Source organism: Podarcis bocagei (genome assembly GCF_964188305.1).
Source record: "Podarcis bocagei genome assembly, chromosome: 9".
In the NCBI taxonomy this organism is placed as follows: Eukaryota; Metazoa; Chordata; class Lepidosauria; order Squamata; family Lacertidae; genus Podarcis; species Podarcis bocagei.
The window spans coordinates 25341601-25360313 of NC_138134.1; the positions used below are offsets into that span (position 1 = coordinate 25341601).

At 43.1% G+C, this 18713-nt stretch overlaps 1 protein-coding gene across 7 annotated transcripts in view; it reads left to right on the forward strand.

The window, feature by feature from the left end:
• The window catches only part of LNX1 (ligand of numb-protein X 1), a 120600-nt gene that overhangs the window by 73356 nt on the left and 28531 nt on the right, over positions 1–18713 (forward strand). For 5 of the 7 annotated variants that reach the window (XM_081208825.1, XM_081208826.1, XM_081208827.1 and 2 more), the window contains 5 exons: positions 5237–5478; positions 7636–7791; positions 11833–11973; positions 14611–14813; positions 16266–16637. In XM_081208825.1, coding sequence (XP_081064951.1) covers positions 5237–5478; positions 7636–7791; positions 11833–11973; positions 14611–14813; positions 16266–16637 — 1114 coding nt within the window. The remainder of the gene's footprint in view (positions 1–5236; positions 5479–7635; positions 7792–11832; positions 11974–14610; positions 14814–16265; positions 16638–18713) is intronic. The other 2 variants (XM_081208828.1, XM_081208830.1) reach the window with 1 other exon arrangement.

Sequence of the window (18713 nt, forward strand, 5' to 3'; positions counted from 1 at the left end):
GCATATCCTTAGCTGTTGCAGCAGTAGGGCACAATCCCTCTGCTATCGGTCACAAACAACATCTTGCTGGGGCAGAGGTTGGTGCTGTGTAGTAGAAAATAAGCAGGGAAGTTCTAGCTCTTTGTTGTTTAGTCGTTTAGTCGTGTCCGACTCTTCGTGACCCCATGGAGCAGAGCACGCCAGGCACTCCTGTCTTCCACTGCCTCCCACAGTTTGGTCAAACTCACGTTTGTAGCTTCGAGAACACTGTCCAACCATCTCGTCCTCTGTTGTCCCCTTCTCCTTGTGCCCTCCATCTTTCCCAACATCAGGGTCTTTTCCAGGGAGTCTTCTCTTCTCATGAGGTGGCCAAAGTATTGGAGCCTCAGCTTCAGGATCTGTCCTTCCAGTTTACACATGCCTTTTTCCTCACACTACAGGGATAATATCACTGTCCTACCTTATAGGATTGTGAGGATTGCTGAGGTGATGCATATAAAGCTTTTGCAGAGCTTGAATTGGAGACCACATGATCCATTGATGAGGCTGAGATAGACCCAGACACACACACACACACCGACACCAGAATCACAGCATTCCTCCCTATTTATTTACAATTCACTTTTGGGGATGCAAAATGAGGAACCTGTTAGGGACCAAACAACTCGAACCAAGGGCATGAGTGCTTTCTTACCTGTGCACCAAGCAGCAACAACTGATGACCCAAGATGCTTCTCATTCACACGAATGTGGCGCATAAAAAATGGGCCCATGGCCAGGCAAATAACTGTTGGGGACACAACATCAGTGGGATCATGTCTGGTCAGATGTTATGTCTACCATATGGCTGCACTCATGTGGGAATGCTGCCAAAGGAGGTGCTTCTCAAACTATCTGATGTGATGCATCAGCCATTTCCTCTCACCCTATGTGCCAGAGGCCAATACCATATTTGGTCCCTGAAGCACCCCACCCAACCTGAACTGTAGTGGAGTTGTTGATGACCAGCAGCTGATGGTTTGCAGATCACCACCAGTCTGTGGACCACCACTCCAGGTAGTACTGGTTTGCAGCATCTGAATGAGCTTCCTTTTGAACCAAGGACAAATAAAAGCTGTTGATGGGCGCTGTCAGAGATGTGATGCTGTTCAGTGGCAGAAATATTATTAGCAGTGTCATTAAGTTGTTTCTTAATGGCCTGTTTTGGAAGGCAGACAATTACCGTAAGCCATATGGAAATTAAGCAGGAACTGTTCCAGTGTGATCAAACTTAGCCATGCACCACTGTTCTTTTTAAGAGAGGAATTCATTGGCTTAATCCTGTTTTCTTTTATCTAAGCAGTGTCAGCATAAGTAGTCGCTGAAAGGCAGCAGTAGCTGCTATGGCAGATAGTGTTATACTTTTGAGGTACAGATGTTTGTCTGAAAGGAGTAATGCATGTTCCTGGGGCTTCCCACCATATAAATACACAACAATATAGTCGTTCTTTGCAGTGGCTTACATATGGTGTAGGGACGTGGGTGGCGCTGTGGGTTAAACCACAGAGCCTAGGGCTTGCCGATTGGAAGGTCAGCGGTTTGAATCCCCGCGATGGGGTGAGCTCCCATTGCTCAGTCCTGCTCCTGCCCACCTAGCAGTTCGAAAGCAGGTCAAAGTGCAAGTAGATAAATAGGTATCGCTCTGGCAGGAAGGTAAATGGCGTTTCCGTGCACTTCTCTGGTTCGCCAGAAGCAGCTTGGTCATGCTGGCCACATGTACGCCAGCTCCCTTGGCCAATAAAGTGAAATGAGCGCTGCAACCCCAGAGTTGGTCATGACTGGACCTGATGGTCAGGGGTCCCTTTACCTTACATATGGTGTACATGAGAGTTGTCACCAACATTTAGTCTAAAGTTACTTTCAAAATAAGTGCAGTGGTTCTTGACTAGGAAAAACATCATAATCATTCTGCTTAACATTTGTACAGTGGTACCTCAGATTACATACACTTCAGGTTACATACGCTTCAGGTTACAGACTCTGCTAACCCAGAAATAGTGCTTCAGGTTAAGAACTTTGCTTCAGGATGAGAACAGAAATCGTGCTCCGGCGGCGCAGCAGCAGCGGGAGGCCCCATTAACTAAAGTGGTGCTTCAGGTTAAGAACAATTTCAGGTTAAGTACGGACCTCTGGAACGAATTAAGTACTTAACCTGAGGTAACATAGTATAACACTTTGCTGTATTCAAAGTGTTGTGCATGCATTCTTTAGTTGCAATCCACACAACAATCATGTAAACGTTACAAAGTAAATATAAGTCAGTGCTTTAAATGGAGGGACTTCAGCTGAGGTATAGAGTGTCTTGCCTAGCAACTCCTAGTGAAAACACCCTTTCATGTGTCGGTGACAGATGCTTGTAGGAGCATCCTTCACAGGCACCGAAAAGTGGCGCTACTAATTTCAGTGGCAGAGTGGACATTTGGAAGCATCTGCCATGCGGCTTAGGTGTGAGCCAGCCCTGAAAGGCAAAGAAAGAAATGGCCGGGCAGAAACAGAACAGGGAGGAACAAGTTCAGCTAAGGAGCAGCATGGCAGAAAGCACTCTTCATTAGGCAGTTCGCTGGCATGCATTCCATACATTAAGGCAGCATTGTCTTATTAAGGGCTACCGCTGTTTCAGGAGTTCCTTCACAGAGGACATTTGTATGAACGTCATTGGCTAACCTTAGCCAAGAGAACAATAACAGAAAAGAGAACAATAACAGAAAGTGGGGCAAGCCCATTAGAGACTGATTAAAAAGCGGAATTCATTGCAAGCAGGAGCATGTTTTGAACCTTTGCAGTGGCAGAATGAGGTTGGTTCTGGAGATAAGTGACAGGCAATTTCCTCAGAGTGGCCTGGTTTTTATGGTTATTGTGCGACTCTCATTAAGGATTCAATTCATCTTGAATGCTCCTCGTGTTGAGGCAGTCAGGCATTTCTCAGAGTGCGAAAACCGTGTGCGCATGCATGAGCAAGAGAGATTTTTTTGCCATAGAGGATTGCTCCCACGTAACAATAAGCTGTGAAAATGACTGTGTGTGTACGCATTTGAATAATATTTGTTTAAATTCCGGGTCTTCTGAGCCTTGTCACCATCTCTTTGCAGACTCAGCCTCTGAACTGGTGAGTTGCAAGTTGTGTAGCTATGACTGTTCACTTTCCCGTCTCAGAATCTTGTGGAGTTCTTCCAGTCGTCTCTTCCAGCTGCAATTCCCAGAGTGGTCCCTTTCCCCAGGGAGCTCTGAGGGTGTTTGTTTGTCACAATCAAGCGGTGTATGAATTTTATCAAATAAAATAAATAGTTAAACTATGGAGATCACTCCCATGGGAGGCAGGGATGCCTATCAACTTATATGGCTTTGAAAGAGGATATACAAATTCATTGAAGATAAGGCTATCCATGAAGATGACTATGCTTTGCCTCACAATTGGAGGCAGCATGCTACCAATTACTGGAAACCACAGGCGCAGAGAGTGCTCTTGCCCTTGGCTTCTGCTTGGGAGCTTCCCATGGGCAGCTGGTTGGCTGCAGTGTGAACAGGATACTGGACTAAGTGGGCCTGATCCAGCAGGCTCTTCTTATGTCCTTGCACTAAATTTAAAAAAGAGAATATGTTGTGTGTGTGTATGCCTGTGTATTCATGTGTATTTTTCATAATAACCAGATGTGTAGGTTGTTGGGATACTGCTGGGAAGACGGGGGCATCAGGCAGGCATCAGGCCCCCAGCTGGCTCCAGCCACCTGCCAGCAGCCGGTCTCCCTCGGAAGAGCATCAAACAGCGACACAAGCCTCAGATACATTTAGAGACCCGTGCACGCTCTGTCAGCAGAGTGTGTAAATCACCTCACAGCAGAAGAGGCGGACAGAGAGATGCGCAAGCATATTTGTACAGCACTTTATTCAGCATAGTTCAGGAACAAAGGAAAACATGTCTGCATCCCTTCGTCTCCGGCAAAACAGCAGTAAGCAAAAGCAACATACAATGGAAGTTCCCAGCAGACTGTGCTGGATGTAAACAGGCATGTGATACACAACAGTCATGCCCTGACCCTTTTAAGGTGGAACGGAACTATATCCTAACATAGGTGTGCTTGGGAATAATGCATGTGACTGGGGGAAGAGGGACTGTCCCTTTGTCCCTCCTTAAATGGTGCCCCTGCATTGTTTGCCTTCTTGCTTTTATTGGAATCATAGAGTTGCTTTTTTGCCATAGAATCATAGAGTTGGAGGGCCATCTAGTCCAAGCCCCTGCAATGCAAGTATCTTTCACCCAACGCAGGGCTGAAACCTACAACCCTGGGATTAAGAGTCTCATGCTCTGTCGACTGAGCTAGGGAGCTTGAAAATGAGCATATGACCAGAGGGCAGGTGGGGAGCCTATGTGGGAGAGACTTTTGTTACCAGGCCTAAACCTATGACCGTCCGAAGCACCCCAACTCTCACTAAGCGGCAGGTGGATCAACAAGGAAGGCCTGTTTCAGTGAGCTTATGGGAAAGCCTTTTGCAAAGGCGGTGGGAACACTGAATCTGGAAGGCAGATGCAACGGCGCTCGCAAAGTGACGGCTGCTATGACAGACACTGTTTGTCATGGTGTCGAGCCCAGCAGCCTCCTATGTGTGTGGCTTTTTCTTTCCCCAAACGTAAGCTGACATAGACAAGCTTTCGTGCCTCACACTGCCCTCTTTCATTAGCCAAAGACAAAGAGCTGATTATAGGCTCCGTTCTTTGTTGTGATCAGTCACCTGCCTCTCTGTTTCCTATGCAGTGGAACTGCAGCCACAAACAGGCCTGTGTTGCTAGAATGGGGCTCTTCATCAAAAAGTAGACTTTTCACGTGAATTAATAACTTAATCCATTATGATTAGATGTCCCCTTCCCCTTCCCTCTCCTATTTAGTTCTGGGGAAACATGACATGCCAAAAATCTTTTCATAGTGTTGCTCACTGTCCAGTCTAATTTATTGTTTAATAAAAGGAATTCATGTTAACTGCTGGGCCTTGTTAACTTAATATGATGAAAGCTAACAGTCTGCTCAGAAAACTGAACATGGTAAGATAGAGTCATCTTTTCTTTTTTCTCTCCTATGTTGTTTCTGGTCAAACACTTTTTGTGACTTTCACCTCATTAAAAACAAAAAAAGAACCCCCAAACACTATTGTCTGTCTCCATTTGCCTCATGTAGATCTGAACAGTTTTCACAACATGATGTTTCTCTTTCCCTCCTTTGTTTAGGTGTAAAGGAGCATCTCATTACGGCCTTACCAAGGAACGGAAACGGCGTTCGCAGGATGGATCTCCCGATTCTAATGCCCCTTTAACTGTAGCCGCCCTTGGCCCTGAGCTCTCTGCTTCTGCCACCATCGCCTTAATGACAGATGAGCCAGGCCTAATCAATCCAGCCTTTAGCACCACCTCAGAAGACAGCCAGTCAGGAGCCACTTCTGCAGATCTCCACAGAAGCAACCAAACTAGAAGTAAGAACCAGAGAGAAGCTCCTCAGATTTTGCCCACTTCTCCCTGAATGACCCCGCTTCTGTCATATATACTCGTCAGAAGACATTTCATACTTTTTGGGGAGCAGAAAAACCTGATATTAAACTGTGGGGGGGGGTCTTGAGATCCTAGCAGAGCAATTCAGATCCCAGGGTTGGGTTTTGGGGGTGTTGGGTCTGTGCTGGCACCAAATTGGGGGGGCAGAGTGCCTTAGGATCCAGTGAATTCATGCAAGCTCTGTTTCATCTCTGCCCTGCCTCCATGAATATCCCATCTTGGTGTTCTGTGCTGGCTATTGCTGGTGACAGCATTCCATGTGCCACACTTACCATGAAAGCCATGGGAACCTCTATAGTGATTGACGCAACCCCCAGGCTGGTGTGTGCAAGTGCATCTTAACACCCTCCAGCAGCACAGATCAGGGGTTAAGGTTGCTCTATAAATCAGCTAATGGTCACACAATGTACAAAATAACACAAATTTTCGGTGGAAAGAGTGCTACCAATGTTCTAGACATCAAAACCAGGAAGGCATTATGAAACATTCAAAATCAAATTCTGATATGATCTCACTGATGATGAAATACTTGAGATTTCACTATGGTGTGGGGAAGTTTAGCAGCACAAACATACCCAACCTTACATTTCTCCATTTATTTTGCATATATAGAGATGTCACAAAAGCAGCCAAAGGCTTTGTAATACTGCGTTGGGGTGGTAGAATGAGAATAATGAGATGCACAAGCTGCACAAGAAGTGCAGGAACTTCTCAAGTCATGTGCCTTACCTGAACTGTCAAATACCATACAGAAGCGAGTCATTTTGTATGTCTTTCACCTCCGCATATACTTCTGTGTGACATCTGGCAATGCAGTTCCAGGTTTTGTTATTGATTCTAGCTCAGTGTTATCTGAGCATCACATATCACTACATAACAATATCCAGTTTTCGGCATGCTTATCTGATCATGGGCCCACAGAATCTCTCCTTTTTATGAGTTATTACTGATACCATATGATATCTGTGAACAAAATTGGAAACATAGAGAATTGCTGTCAAAAAAAGTGCCAAACGTTTTTGAACCAGAAAATGCACCGATTCAGGAAAATAGTCTACCCCTTCAGCAACCTACAAAAAAAATTGAAAAATCAGTTCAGCTTTTTCCTCGCAGTAGTACTGGCTTATATATATTGTTAATTTTTATCTTTCAATTTGGAATTTGTTTATTTATTATCAACCCTCAAGAAAAGGAGGAATGTGTTACGGATTCATTAGGCCACATTTATAATAGTGGGTATTGTTTGAAGAATAACAATTTGGCCCTTGAAGACACATTGTTACGACTTAGTACTGCTTTTTGAAAATAAAGAGGATAATAGACTATTCCAGCAAATTCAGGGAAGGAGTAACAGCTTCTTGCAATGAAGACTCTCAATGCCCCCTGAAATATACTCAGAGTCGCAAAGTGATTTCATGCTCTTTATTCAGCTCATAGTGGTGAGGAGGAATGAATGAAAGTCCCCTCACAGTATCTGCTTTATATACATTATTTACACAATGGGCTGCACATGATTGGCTAATTCCGGAATTCTACTGTAAGCCAATCAGGTTGTGGATTCACTTCTATCTGGAGCAGGATTGGGTGGTTCCTGCCAACCAACCATACTGCTGCATTGTTCTAGGACCAATCAGACTGCTGCATTCTGAATCCTATTGTTCGAGGACCAATCAGATTGCTGCAGTTTGGATCCTATTCAACTCAGTACATAACACCCCCCGCTTTTCTTTTCTTTTTGCAATCATGTGACTTTGGCATGGCATTAATATTATTACAAATGCTTCAGTTATATGAACTATACTGGTCAGAGTGAAATTCTGCAGTGCCAGTGCAAAATTATTGCTTTGGGGGACTATTGTGGAATTGCTAATCAATATTAAGCCCTGCGAGTCCATTTTGGGGGACGACAGGTATGAAATAAGAGGGTGGGAGGATATATGTAACTGTGAGCAAGGGCAAAAGTGTCTCTCTGTGTGTGTGTATTCCTTTAATAGTTCTCAGAACAAGTATTTAGGTCTTTATCCCAAACCTACATAATTTTATTCCTATTTAAAATAAACCTCTCTCTCCCTTTGCTGCAGCTCGACATTTTGAACGTTCTTCTATAAGGAGCAGGTCTTTTAAAAAAATAAACAGAGCTTTTAGTGTTCTTCGGAGGACAAAAAGTGGGAGTGCCGTTGCTAACCACGCCGAGAGAGAGAGGGAGAGTGTTGACCATTTGGTTGCCCTGGAGGAAGGTAATGATTTTTATTCTTAAAATGTTGTCTTTTTAAATAGTTGATTGTTTAATTTTAACATGTGAAAACAGAAAATACTTTGTGGGAAATTGTATAGGAATCTTGTGAATGCTGAATTCTTGAGCCAGAAGTTAAAGATGTTATTCTGTGCAACAAGCTCCATAGAAACTTATAATAAAAATAAAAAATATACCCCACCCATCTGGCTGGGTTGCTGTAACGTACCTTTCCTTACAGCTTTCACAAGACAGTTTGCTGTTGGTAGTGTCAGTGGCATGGGTGAACTTAGATTTCTGCTTAGTGTTTGTTTCTTTTTCATTGGGTAAAATGAACTTAAAGAAAAATAAAATTATTCACCATTAGAGGTGAGAATAGGTTTTCTTCCATGGATAGTGTACTACATACAAGGGCCAGCACGCCTATGAGGCAGACTGAAGCAGTTGCCTCAGGCGGCAACATCCCAATGACGCAGTGCCCCCACATCATTGGAGAAAAGGTTGCAGTGATGGCTTCAGAGTTCCAGAGAGATCATACTAGAACTTGGAAGCCACCACTGCAGCTCCCATGGCAGGGGTGCCACTAGCAGAACCTGGAAACTGCTACCACACAATCCCAGTAAGCGTGACTTTGACTGGGGTGAGGGCACCTTACCATTTTACCTCAGGCAGCAAAATGTGATGGGCCGCCCCTGCATGCATATGCCCCTGTACACATACAGAGAGTCAATTCAGTTCATCTATATCCTCCTCTTACTCCCTGACCCTAAAGCTATTATTGTACCTTTAATGCCAACAACATGGGAAGGTGTTGAGGGATATACAGTATATGTACAGAGGAATGGTATGTTTCCTATACAGCAGAGCTCAAAGGATTTATACACTTAGCACATCTGGTAGGAAGAATAAATGACTAATCAGAATTGGGCCTCATTTCATCTTCGATGTGGGACTGTGGAGACTGTGGTTTTGCAAGGAGAATTCTGGGAGGATTGTGGGTTTGAAGGAAACAACATTTAAGCAAGGCCCCAATTGCCTGTTGGCTGTCAGCTGTCACCATCTAGCTTCTAGAATCCTCCTAATCCATCAAAATTCGTGTTCATTTAATCCTGTCAAGGTTCAAGAGCTGGTTGTTTCTAAAATTATATTTCCTATTTCATGCTCTTGCTGAGGTCAGCTGCAGTTCAGATGGTTTAACTGCCAGTATTATTTTAACTTTTCTTTTGGTAGCTGTCAGCTTAGCTTCAGTTTATGTCTAGACGTATGTCCCCTGACAATCAACATTTAGTCAAAGTGTGATTTTAAAAGATCTAGGTTTGTCTCTTGTATCAAGGCCTACACAGAGAGATAGGGAAGGTAGAACCCCACAGGGAGCAAGAAGCTGTCTTCCTTAAGCCACCTTCCCTAAGCAACATTAACAGCTGCCCATGCAAGAGCAGCCTTGAGACACCAGTAAGATATGAGAAGTAGCAGGCTCTTCATTTTAGTAACCGTTGTACATGTTTGTGAGGCGCTGAGCCCTGTCCTGTGCCTTCTTGATCTTCTGCCTGTTTTCCATTTCCTTTTCTCCATTACACTGCAATTCAGAGACTGTTTCTCTGCTAAAGTAAGGTGGGATGGGAAATTAATGTAAAATGAATTTCTGAGGTGTTTCTGCTTACAGGAATTAGTCATAGAATCATAGAGTTGAAGGGACCCAAAGGGCCATCTAGTGCAACCCCCTGTGATGCAGGAATCTCAGCTAAAGCATCCATGACAGATGGCCAACCAACCTCTGCTTAAAATCCTCCAAGGAAGGAAGGTCCACCACCTCTTGTGAGGGTCTGTTCCACTGTTGAACAGCTTTTACCATCAGAAAGTTCTTCCTGATGTTTAGTCAGGATCTCCTTTCTTGTAACCTGAAGCCGTTGGTTCAAGTCCTGCCCTCCAGAACAGGAGAAAACAAGCTTGTAGTCCTATCCTGTGAATGCTCACAAACACATCAATGCCCACCCATGCCAACAATGTAACACACACACACACACACTTTCTAATCACGCCTGCAGTTTGGTGGTTGCCGCAGTGGGTGACCGTGTCAGTTTCAGCAGCAGTTTCTGTGGCAGCACTGCATAAGCTGCTGCCACTGTGACCGAAGCAGTTTCGTTGGTGCCTTCTGCGGTGGTGCTGAGCAATTGAGAGGTGGTCAGAGTTTTCCAGAACAAGAAAGAGCACCCCAATCTGCTCAGATGTTTTGCTAGCACTTTAGAGCATACAGAACATTTCCCCTGTTTGTGGAGCACCCTGACCACTTATCAATGGCAGTAGCTGTATGCTGCTTCAGAAGTCAGCGAAGCCATGGTCAAACCAGCTACAGTGAAAAGTGGTATTATTTATGAGGGGTTGGTGGGCCAGGTCAGACCAGATCCCTATTCATGTAAATCAAGGTTTCCCAGACTTTTGGACTACAACTCCCACCATCCCTAAGCTAGCAGGACCACTGGTCAGGGGTGATGGGAATTGTAGTCCCATTGGAGACTCAAGTTTGAGAAACTGCTGTAAATCATTCCTAATCATCATTCCTGATGTCCACTGGTCCCTCTGAAACTTTATGTGGCAGGTGTCAAACTATTGCCACTCTTGTCTTTATACATGTTTCCTTTTGTGGCAAAAATTAGACTTCACTCCTTTATTTTTAACCAGTGCTATTCAAATGAACATTTTCTAGTACAATCAAGATACTGATTCAGAAGTCTGGTATCAGTTTTATAATGTCCCTGTAGATGGAATAGGCTGAACTAAGAGCTCATCCACACTTCTGCATAGAAAACATGAGTCTGGGTGGTTTTCCACTTCCCACGAGTCAAAGCAGTTTTGCCCTTGCTCCACTCCTTTCACAGGGAAAACCTGCTTTTTAGCTCTATAATAGAAAAAACATCAGTCTGGACAAAAACGAAATTGCCGTTTGTACTGACTGAGCAACATTAATTCTGAACATTTATTTGCAAAGGACTGGCTTGAAATTTGTTCCAGAAGACAATGAGCACATAGCCTAACAATCTTCGCTGAATTCAGAGATCATACACACCACATATATTTCATCACAAAGATAACTTCTAAAAACAAACAACTATTTGCCTGGAAATTCAGGTCCATTGTATGGGATATATGGAGATGACTGATACAAACAAAAGAAGGCATATGAGACATAAGAACAGAAAACTGTAACAGACCAGATAGTTTATGCTGGAGACTGGTCAAAATCTGGACCAGACAGGCTTGTGGATGCAGTTTTGATCCTGGGATAGAGTTTGCAACCCAAATATGGCAAAACCCTGTTAGTTAGCAATCTCAGTGGAGCTGACAGATGACTTGGTGATAAGCAGAGCATAAATAGCTAGATAACAGAAGAAATCTGGTGGGATTTCGACTGTTTAAGAGAAGTCATTGATTTAGCTTGCCTGTACAAAGCAGAAAGAGGAGCAGAGAAAAGGGAAATGTGATTAGTTATCCGACTAAGTAGGATCTTAAATTCAAGGAGGTATTTTTAACTTGGAAGCAATCACATCTAAGTAATTCTACCCAAACTATTTTTGAAAAGATAAATGTATCATGTGACCAGTAATTGTTTTTTTAAGTAGTAGATATTAAAAAGGCAAAATTGTTCAAAGAATCCACTTTAGTAAAGAATATGTGCAAAGTGTTTTCGCTGCCTCCATAAAATAAATCGTAGGAAATACAACATCAATACATCTTGTTGAGACAAATGTGTCAGTAACAATTATGTCAATGCAGGTTCGACTTTAGATATAACTTTTAGACCTGGCTTTTGGGTTGGTAGTTCCATTCCTTCCTGCCCGCTGTTTCACAATCTGCTGAATTTGGAATATGGTTAACAGAAACCAAGAAGGGTGTCTTAGCCATGCTTTTAAACCATAAATTAATTGCAGCACACAAGTTTTCTTTCTGTAGAGGTGTTCCCTGAAGTAAGGACTTGACATCTTATTCTTCAGGAAAGCAGTACACCAGATATTTCTGCATGGAGATTATGTTTTATTATTATTGACAGATCCAGTGCACCCCGCCCCACAAACGCACGCAGCAAAATCACGAAGCAGAATCGGCAAAAGCAAGACAGAAAGTATACTTCTCTCTAGGTTTGGCAGTTCATCGCTATGTAAGAGATGGAAGTTTGAGGGGACAAAGCAAGGTATGCAATGGTTAGGAATTTCCTTTAACTGGAAGGCTTTTCAAAACGGGATGAAAAGTAGCTAACAAGAAGAATTAGAACACCAGAGAAAGGAAAACAAGGTTCTTGGGAATGGCATTTAGAATGAAGCCCATTTCTGTCAGTAAGTAAGAAATGGAGACACTTGATCTAGTTGGCAATGTCAGCATATGTTTGCATCCAAATCCCACTATTACTATACTGGAGTTAATTATTGCTGGTTGTTTTGAGTTTAACTGGTTATGGAAATGCCTTCCTTTGAATGTTAGAGCTGATTTGTGCTTGTAGGTCATCACAATGTGGTAGTATCCTTGGGCAGCTGCCAGGTCTCTGTGTTCCAGCAGGACCCATTGCCAATGCCTTCCCTGAGACCTCTGATCAGCAGTGGGTGGGGTGAGACACCGTGTTAATTTTCCTCCATTTTAATTTCCCCACTGTAGTAGTGCTTCAGGGCACTTTGGGAAATTAAAATACTGGCTTGACACCCGGTGCTGATTGGAGAGCTGCTTCTGACTGCCAAATAAGGCCATGGGCAGGCTTTGCTGCCATATGAGGGAGCACATCTCCTCAGGCTACCTCAAACTTAGAAGAACCAGCCTCCCTTACATGACAATACTTACAAAGTTAAGGTGTGAGTGTGTCAGACTTGTGTTGATAAACATGTACAGTAGAGGTACACTCATTGGGGATAATAATAATAATAATAATAATAATAATAATAATAATAATAATAATAATTTTATACCCCGCCCATCTGGCTGGGTTTCCCCAGCCACTCTGGGTGGCTCCCAATTGAATATTAAAAACACAGTTCAGCATTAAACATTAAAAACTTCCCTAAACAGGGCTGCCTTCAGATGTCTTTTAAAAGTAGGATAGTTGTTTATTTCTTTGACATCTGATGGGAGAGCGTTCCACAGGGCAGGCGCCATTACCAAGAAGGCCCTCTGCCTGGTTCCCTGTAACCTCAGCTCACAGTGAGGGAACTGCCAGAAGGCCCTCAGAGCTGGACCTCAGTATCCAGGCTGAACAATGGGGGTGGAGACGCTTCTTCAGGTATACAGGACCGAGGCCGTTTAGGGATTTAAAGGTCAGCACCAACACTGGGAAGCTGGAATTGCATGCGACTCTCTGTTGAGCGTCCACTGCCAGATGAAACAACTAGCAGTGGCAGATAAGGGAAATACAAAATCTGAGTGTTTATTATGAATATAATAATAGCTGGAGCTGTCCTTGCTCTTGTTAATACACATGACACTGCTGTTGGCAATGTTGGCAACCTATACCTTTAAAGTGCATTCTTTCCCTCAAAGAATTCTGGGCATTCTAGTTTGTGAAGGATTGTTGAAAATTATAAATCTCTGAGGCGTAAACTACAAAGACAAGAATTCTTTCAGACGGAAAATGAGGATCGAATGTGCTTTAAAGATCTAGGTTTTGTCACTGAATTTTTGCAATTGAAACTTGGGTAGAATACTGATGGCGTAAGAACCGTCGCGTGATTTTCAGGACTTTGATAGGGGAAAGGATTGGGTGAGGGTGAATCTTCAGTAAGTGATTTTGTTTGAGCTAGCTGCTAGACAGTTTTCTGTGAAATTCAAGGTTTTATATTGCACTTTGGTGGTAGTACTGGATTCTGTCATTGAGGCCTTCTCTAGCCTTGGAACAATAAAGGATTTAATATGGCAACTTTAAAAGTGAGATATTTTCTTTGAACTGGCTTCGGATAGATGCACAAGGCCAGTTTTATCATACAGCAAGACCTGAAGCACCTGGGATGACCCAGTTCAAGAAGTGTCCCACTATACTAGATGTAGTTTGCAAGTCTGACATATTTCACTCCCTGTGATGTGACTAGTTTCCACAAATACTCAAATGCACCTCAGTATTCACTGCAGTATCTCAGGGGATAATGGGGATATAGGCAACTTTCATGAGGGATGCTTCTCCTAGAGTGGCAAAAATCCTCTCGGACTGGTCCTGCTAATACTTCAGACTCATATATATCTGTTGTCCAGCTGTTTCTCCTAACTTTCAGTATTCCTTGTACTCTCTACCTGTTCTCATTAGCTGTGCCTCGCTGTGTTAAGGATTGCTGGAAATTTTTAATTCTGTGAAGGGTAAAGTAACCGTGCCCATAATTTACTGAGAGACAGAGAATGTGCTTTGAATGTGCTTTAAGGGTATTGTATGCACGCAGCCAGAGAAGAGCTTTTACCAGAATGTGATCACAGAACTGGGTTCTCTAAAGCATACTGCTGAAGTATTCTTGTATATTTGTGTCCTCTGCATAGCATCGCTGTGCTGTGTACTATGGAATCATTAGGCTGACAGAGGAAGTTGCTTTATGTAAGGAGAGATGTCCGAGACAACAACTGATTTTAAAAAGATGAAGATTAGCATGCATTATTTTGGCTTAGGAGGGAAAAATCCTTCTTGCACCATGAACCGAATGGATGTAATCTCTCACCCCTTTTAACATACAGCAGATCTGTTAATGCCTAGTTGGGTCAACTGTGCAAAGGTCCATGTTCTATGGCTAGATTTATTTAAAACAAAAAAAAGCAAAAACCAGAGATCTGTATTCTGAATAAAGGCCTTTTCTCTATGTGTTTTCAGTCTTCCCAAGGCTATACCACCTCATCCCAGATGGTGAAATTACCTGCATTAAGATCAGCCGCAGTGATCCCAACGAAAGCCTTGCCATTAGGATTGTGGGAGGCAGCGAAACCCCATTGGTTCACATCATCATACAGCACATCTACCGAGATGGAATCATTGCCAGGGATGGAAGGTTGCTGCCAGGGGACATGATACTAAAGGTACACTCTTAATGGAGGTGGATGCAAATGTGAGGAGACTTTTAATAGTGTACGTAGAGACACTGCTTTTATGTAAAGGTTCCTAATTCAGCTTGAGGACATGGCAAACATTCTTCGCCTGCCCAGAAGAGGAAGGGGTGACAGGAAGAAGACATAAAGAAGAGCAGCATCTTTCTGTTTACTGGTGTGGATCCATTTTGAAGTCAAACTTAGGCGTTTCAACAGCAATCCTTCACCTAGTTAAGGCAGAATTATTTGTATTTAGTATGCTTTTTGTTGGATCGTTGTGGACTCAGTAGGCCTAAATCCAGCTCTTCATCAGTCTCTCGTATTTCGGACTTGACTTGTAGTATGCTTGCCAAAATGGTTGACCAAAAGAAAGGCTGCCCCCCTTTACATGTGGTCACCTTAACTGAAGCAGTGCTGAGGAAACAACTCCCTGGTGCTGCTGCAAATACTTTTTCTCCAGATGGGGCAATGCTTAACTACTCTTAGGAGCACTTGCAGTGTTACTGAGCTAAATAGAAGATCAGTGGTGTTTTTCCCCATGGAGAAAGCTCCCAATTTGGTAGGTTCCCTTCTCTAAGGCTTATTTTGCTGAAGGATGCATCCAGCCCTACTTCCAACTTTATAGCAGAAATTTGCTATTCCGTACTCAGTTCTCATTCTCTGAGAGAAGGCTAAGTCAAGTTGCTGGAGAAAGAATGCATTTTCCACAGGGACTCGAGTCAGCGGGTCAACTGCATAAAACTGCATCTCTAAACCGTTGCTTGATTTATTTCCCTTATAGCAAATTTAAGTGCTAGAAGTATTAGCAGAGATAGGATTAAATCTCCTGTGAAAACAAACGAGAACCCCAATGAAATATTGGTATAAAATGGTTGACAGCCATTTCAAACATATGTGATTTCCTAAGTATTTAAAACTTGGGTTTTCTGCCTGCGCCCTCCTTCAGTCCCACTATTTATACTGTTTAGTGAAGATGTGGACCGTGATCAATATCCATATTCTTTTATCGTTCAGAAATCGAGGGTGGCGTCTTTCAATTATAGTCCACGTATCATTGAGGCAACAGATAAATACTAGACTGGGAGAGAAGGCAGGGTTAGTGGGGAATGGCAGCACTGGAAAAGGAGAAGCCGCTGGACTCAAAATTGAGATAGGCCAGAGGATATTGGAGCCTGAGGAGGAGCAGTAATAAAATTGAAAAATAGCCATTATGTCTGGAGATAATCAGCAGGAGAGGAAGAAAAGAGTACAGTGTGTGCTGTCCTTGTGGGGAAAGGATATTATATAATGAAAACTTGGCTTCTTTTGAGGGAGGCAAATGCCACATGTCGCTCTAACAGGAAGACATCTGTACAAGTAGGTCTTTCTGTCTGGCAGTGCCAGTTCAAATTAGATGGCCTTTTTTAAAAAAAAAACTTACTGGTTTGTGGTTCTGTCTTCCAGGTAAATGGCATAGACATTAGAAATGTGCCGCACAGCTACGCCTTGTCGGTCCTGAGGCAACCTTGCCAAGTCCTCCGGCTCACCGTACTCAGAGAGCAGAGGTACCGATGCCGAAACAGTGGACTTTCTCTGGACATTCCCTGCAACAGGGACGACAGTTTTCATGTGGTTCTGAACAAAAGCAGCCCGGATGAGCAGCTGGGCATCAAGCTGGTCCGCAAGGCTGATGAAACTGGGGTGTTTGTTTTCAACTTGCTGGAAGGAGGCGTTGCTGCCCGCGATGGGCAGCTTCAGGAGAATGACAGGGTTTTGGCAATTAACGGGCATGATCTTCGATACGGAAGTCCAGAAAGTGCAGCCCAGCTGATACAGGTTTGACTCAACAACTTCCTCGCCATTTCTGAGCATATCTGATAAGCGATGATATTTCAAGACATGAACTGTACACTTAGCAAGAGAAAGCTGTTCCACTTCCACTCTTGCCAAGTTAACTATGCTCCCTAAGTGCAATCCATTTGCTAACATTGGCGGGAAAGTGGAGATAATATACTAAATGTCATCAAAGGGACCTCTAATTCCTGCGGAGTATTGTGGTAATATTTCATTAGAACGAACACATTACTAATCTCATTCAGTGAGACGTATTCCTAAAGCATTACAAATCATTCCTGAATTAGCAACATGGAATTCTATTTTTACAAAAGTGCTTCTAGCCTGCTCTTTATTGTGTAGGTGGGTGACGTCATCTGAGATTCTGGCCTGTTTCCCATACTGAAGTACATAGATGTATGATGATAGCAGGTTTGAAGTTTTAGCTAGGTCCACCCGTTCATGGAAGCAAGTCACAAAATGTGGAAATGGACCACCAGCTTAGATGGCTTTTAAAAAGGGCAAGAGAAAGCCATGGGAGATATGGCTATCAGTGGCTACTAATCATAAGGGCTGTGTAGTATGCCTCCAAGAACTGAGCCAGTATGTCTTTGATTGCCAGTTGCTGGGAAATTATATTGGGGGAGAGGGCAGTTGCCCTCATGTCCTAAGGGCTTCTCTTGGGCATTTAGTTAGCCACTGTGAGAATCAGGATACTCTTGTTATGTTCTGAAGCCAAACATAGCAGTTTGGCTTTATGGTGGTAAAAATGACCCAGTCTCCATGGTACCTTGGTTCCTGAATGGCTTAGTTGATGAAGAAATCGGCTCCCGAATGCCACAAACCCAGAAGTAAGTGTTCTGGTTTGCGAACGTTTTTCGGAAGCTGAACGTCCGTTTCGGCTGTCGGCATTGTTTCCGGGGCCAATCAGCCAATTAGAAGCCGTGCCTTGGTTTTTTAACCTTTGGGAAGCTGAACAGACTTCCAGAATGGGTTGAGTTCAAGAACCAAGGTATCGTGTGTGTGTGCTCGCGTGCATGTGCATCAAAGAGAATACCCTTCTAGAGGCTAGTATTTCAAATTATACTTAGATTTATGAAAAGATCAAGAGTGCTTTATAAGCAGAAAGAGCCCATGTGTGTGCATGTGCACCCACTGAACTTGAAAGAATCCACAGAAATGTTTAATAATGCAGTTGAAGCCCTTACATTTTCCTACTTAAAGGGGGGGGGGGAGAAGCAAACTGATGGAGAAATGTGGAAAAACTGTACTTATTGTCAGAAAGTTCTTCCTAATATTTATCAGAATCTCCTTTCCTATAATTTGAATCCATCGGTTTGGGTCCCACCCTCTGGTGGGACAAGCTTTCCATCATCCATGTGATAGCCATCTTCAAATATATGAAGAGCTGTCATGTCACCTCTCAGTTTTTCAAGTTCAGCCCCAATAATTCTCACTCAGACCCATGATATAGAAAGAACCATGAGATTTCAGAGAAATGCTTTATATGAACTTCTGGCACTCCAACCGCGTTTTGACCACCACACACAAGCAGTTCATCACATTTGCAACTACTTGTAAATAAGCAGTTCATGAGGTAAACCGTAGATTTATCTCCATCTGACTTTATAATACATTTCATATTATTTCATATAGAATAGATCTGTGTATTAATTAGTTATTACACCACCAGCTGGTTTAGTTTCATATCATGCCTATGGCTTTAATCTAAATCTTTTTCAGACATCTGTTTTTAGTTACAAGACAATACTGTGACTATGTGGATTTAAAGTTCAGATGCCGATATTCCTGTACGATGGCATGCCATAAAAGCCCAGGATAGAATTGTGGGTGGGTTTGTATTAATAATACAAATGAATGGATGCAGATAGCTAGATCCAAATGCGGGGCAGAATGTTACATTTAACTACTGCCTTTTGTGTCGTATTGAGCAGGAGTTGCATTTTGCTTTTCTATACAGTGGTACCTCGCAAGACGAATGCCTCGCAAGACAAAAAACTCGCTAGACGAAAGGTTTTTCCGTTTTCGATTTGCCTCGCAAGACGAAATTTCCCTATG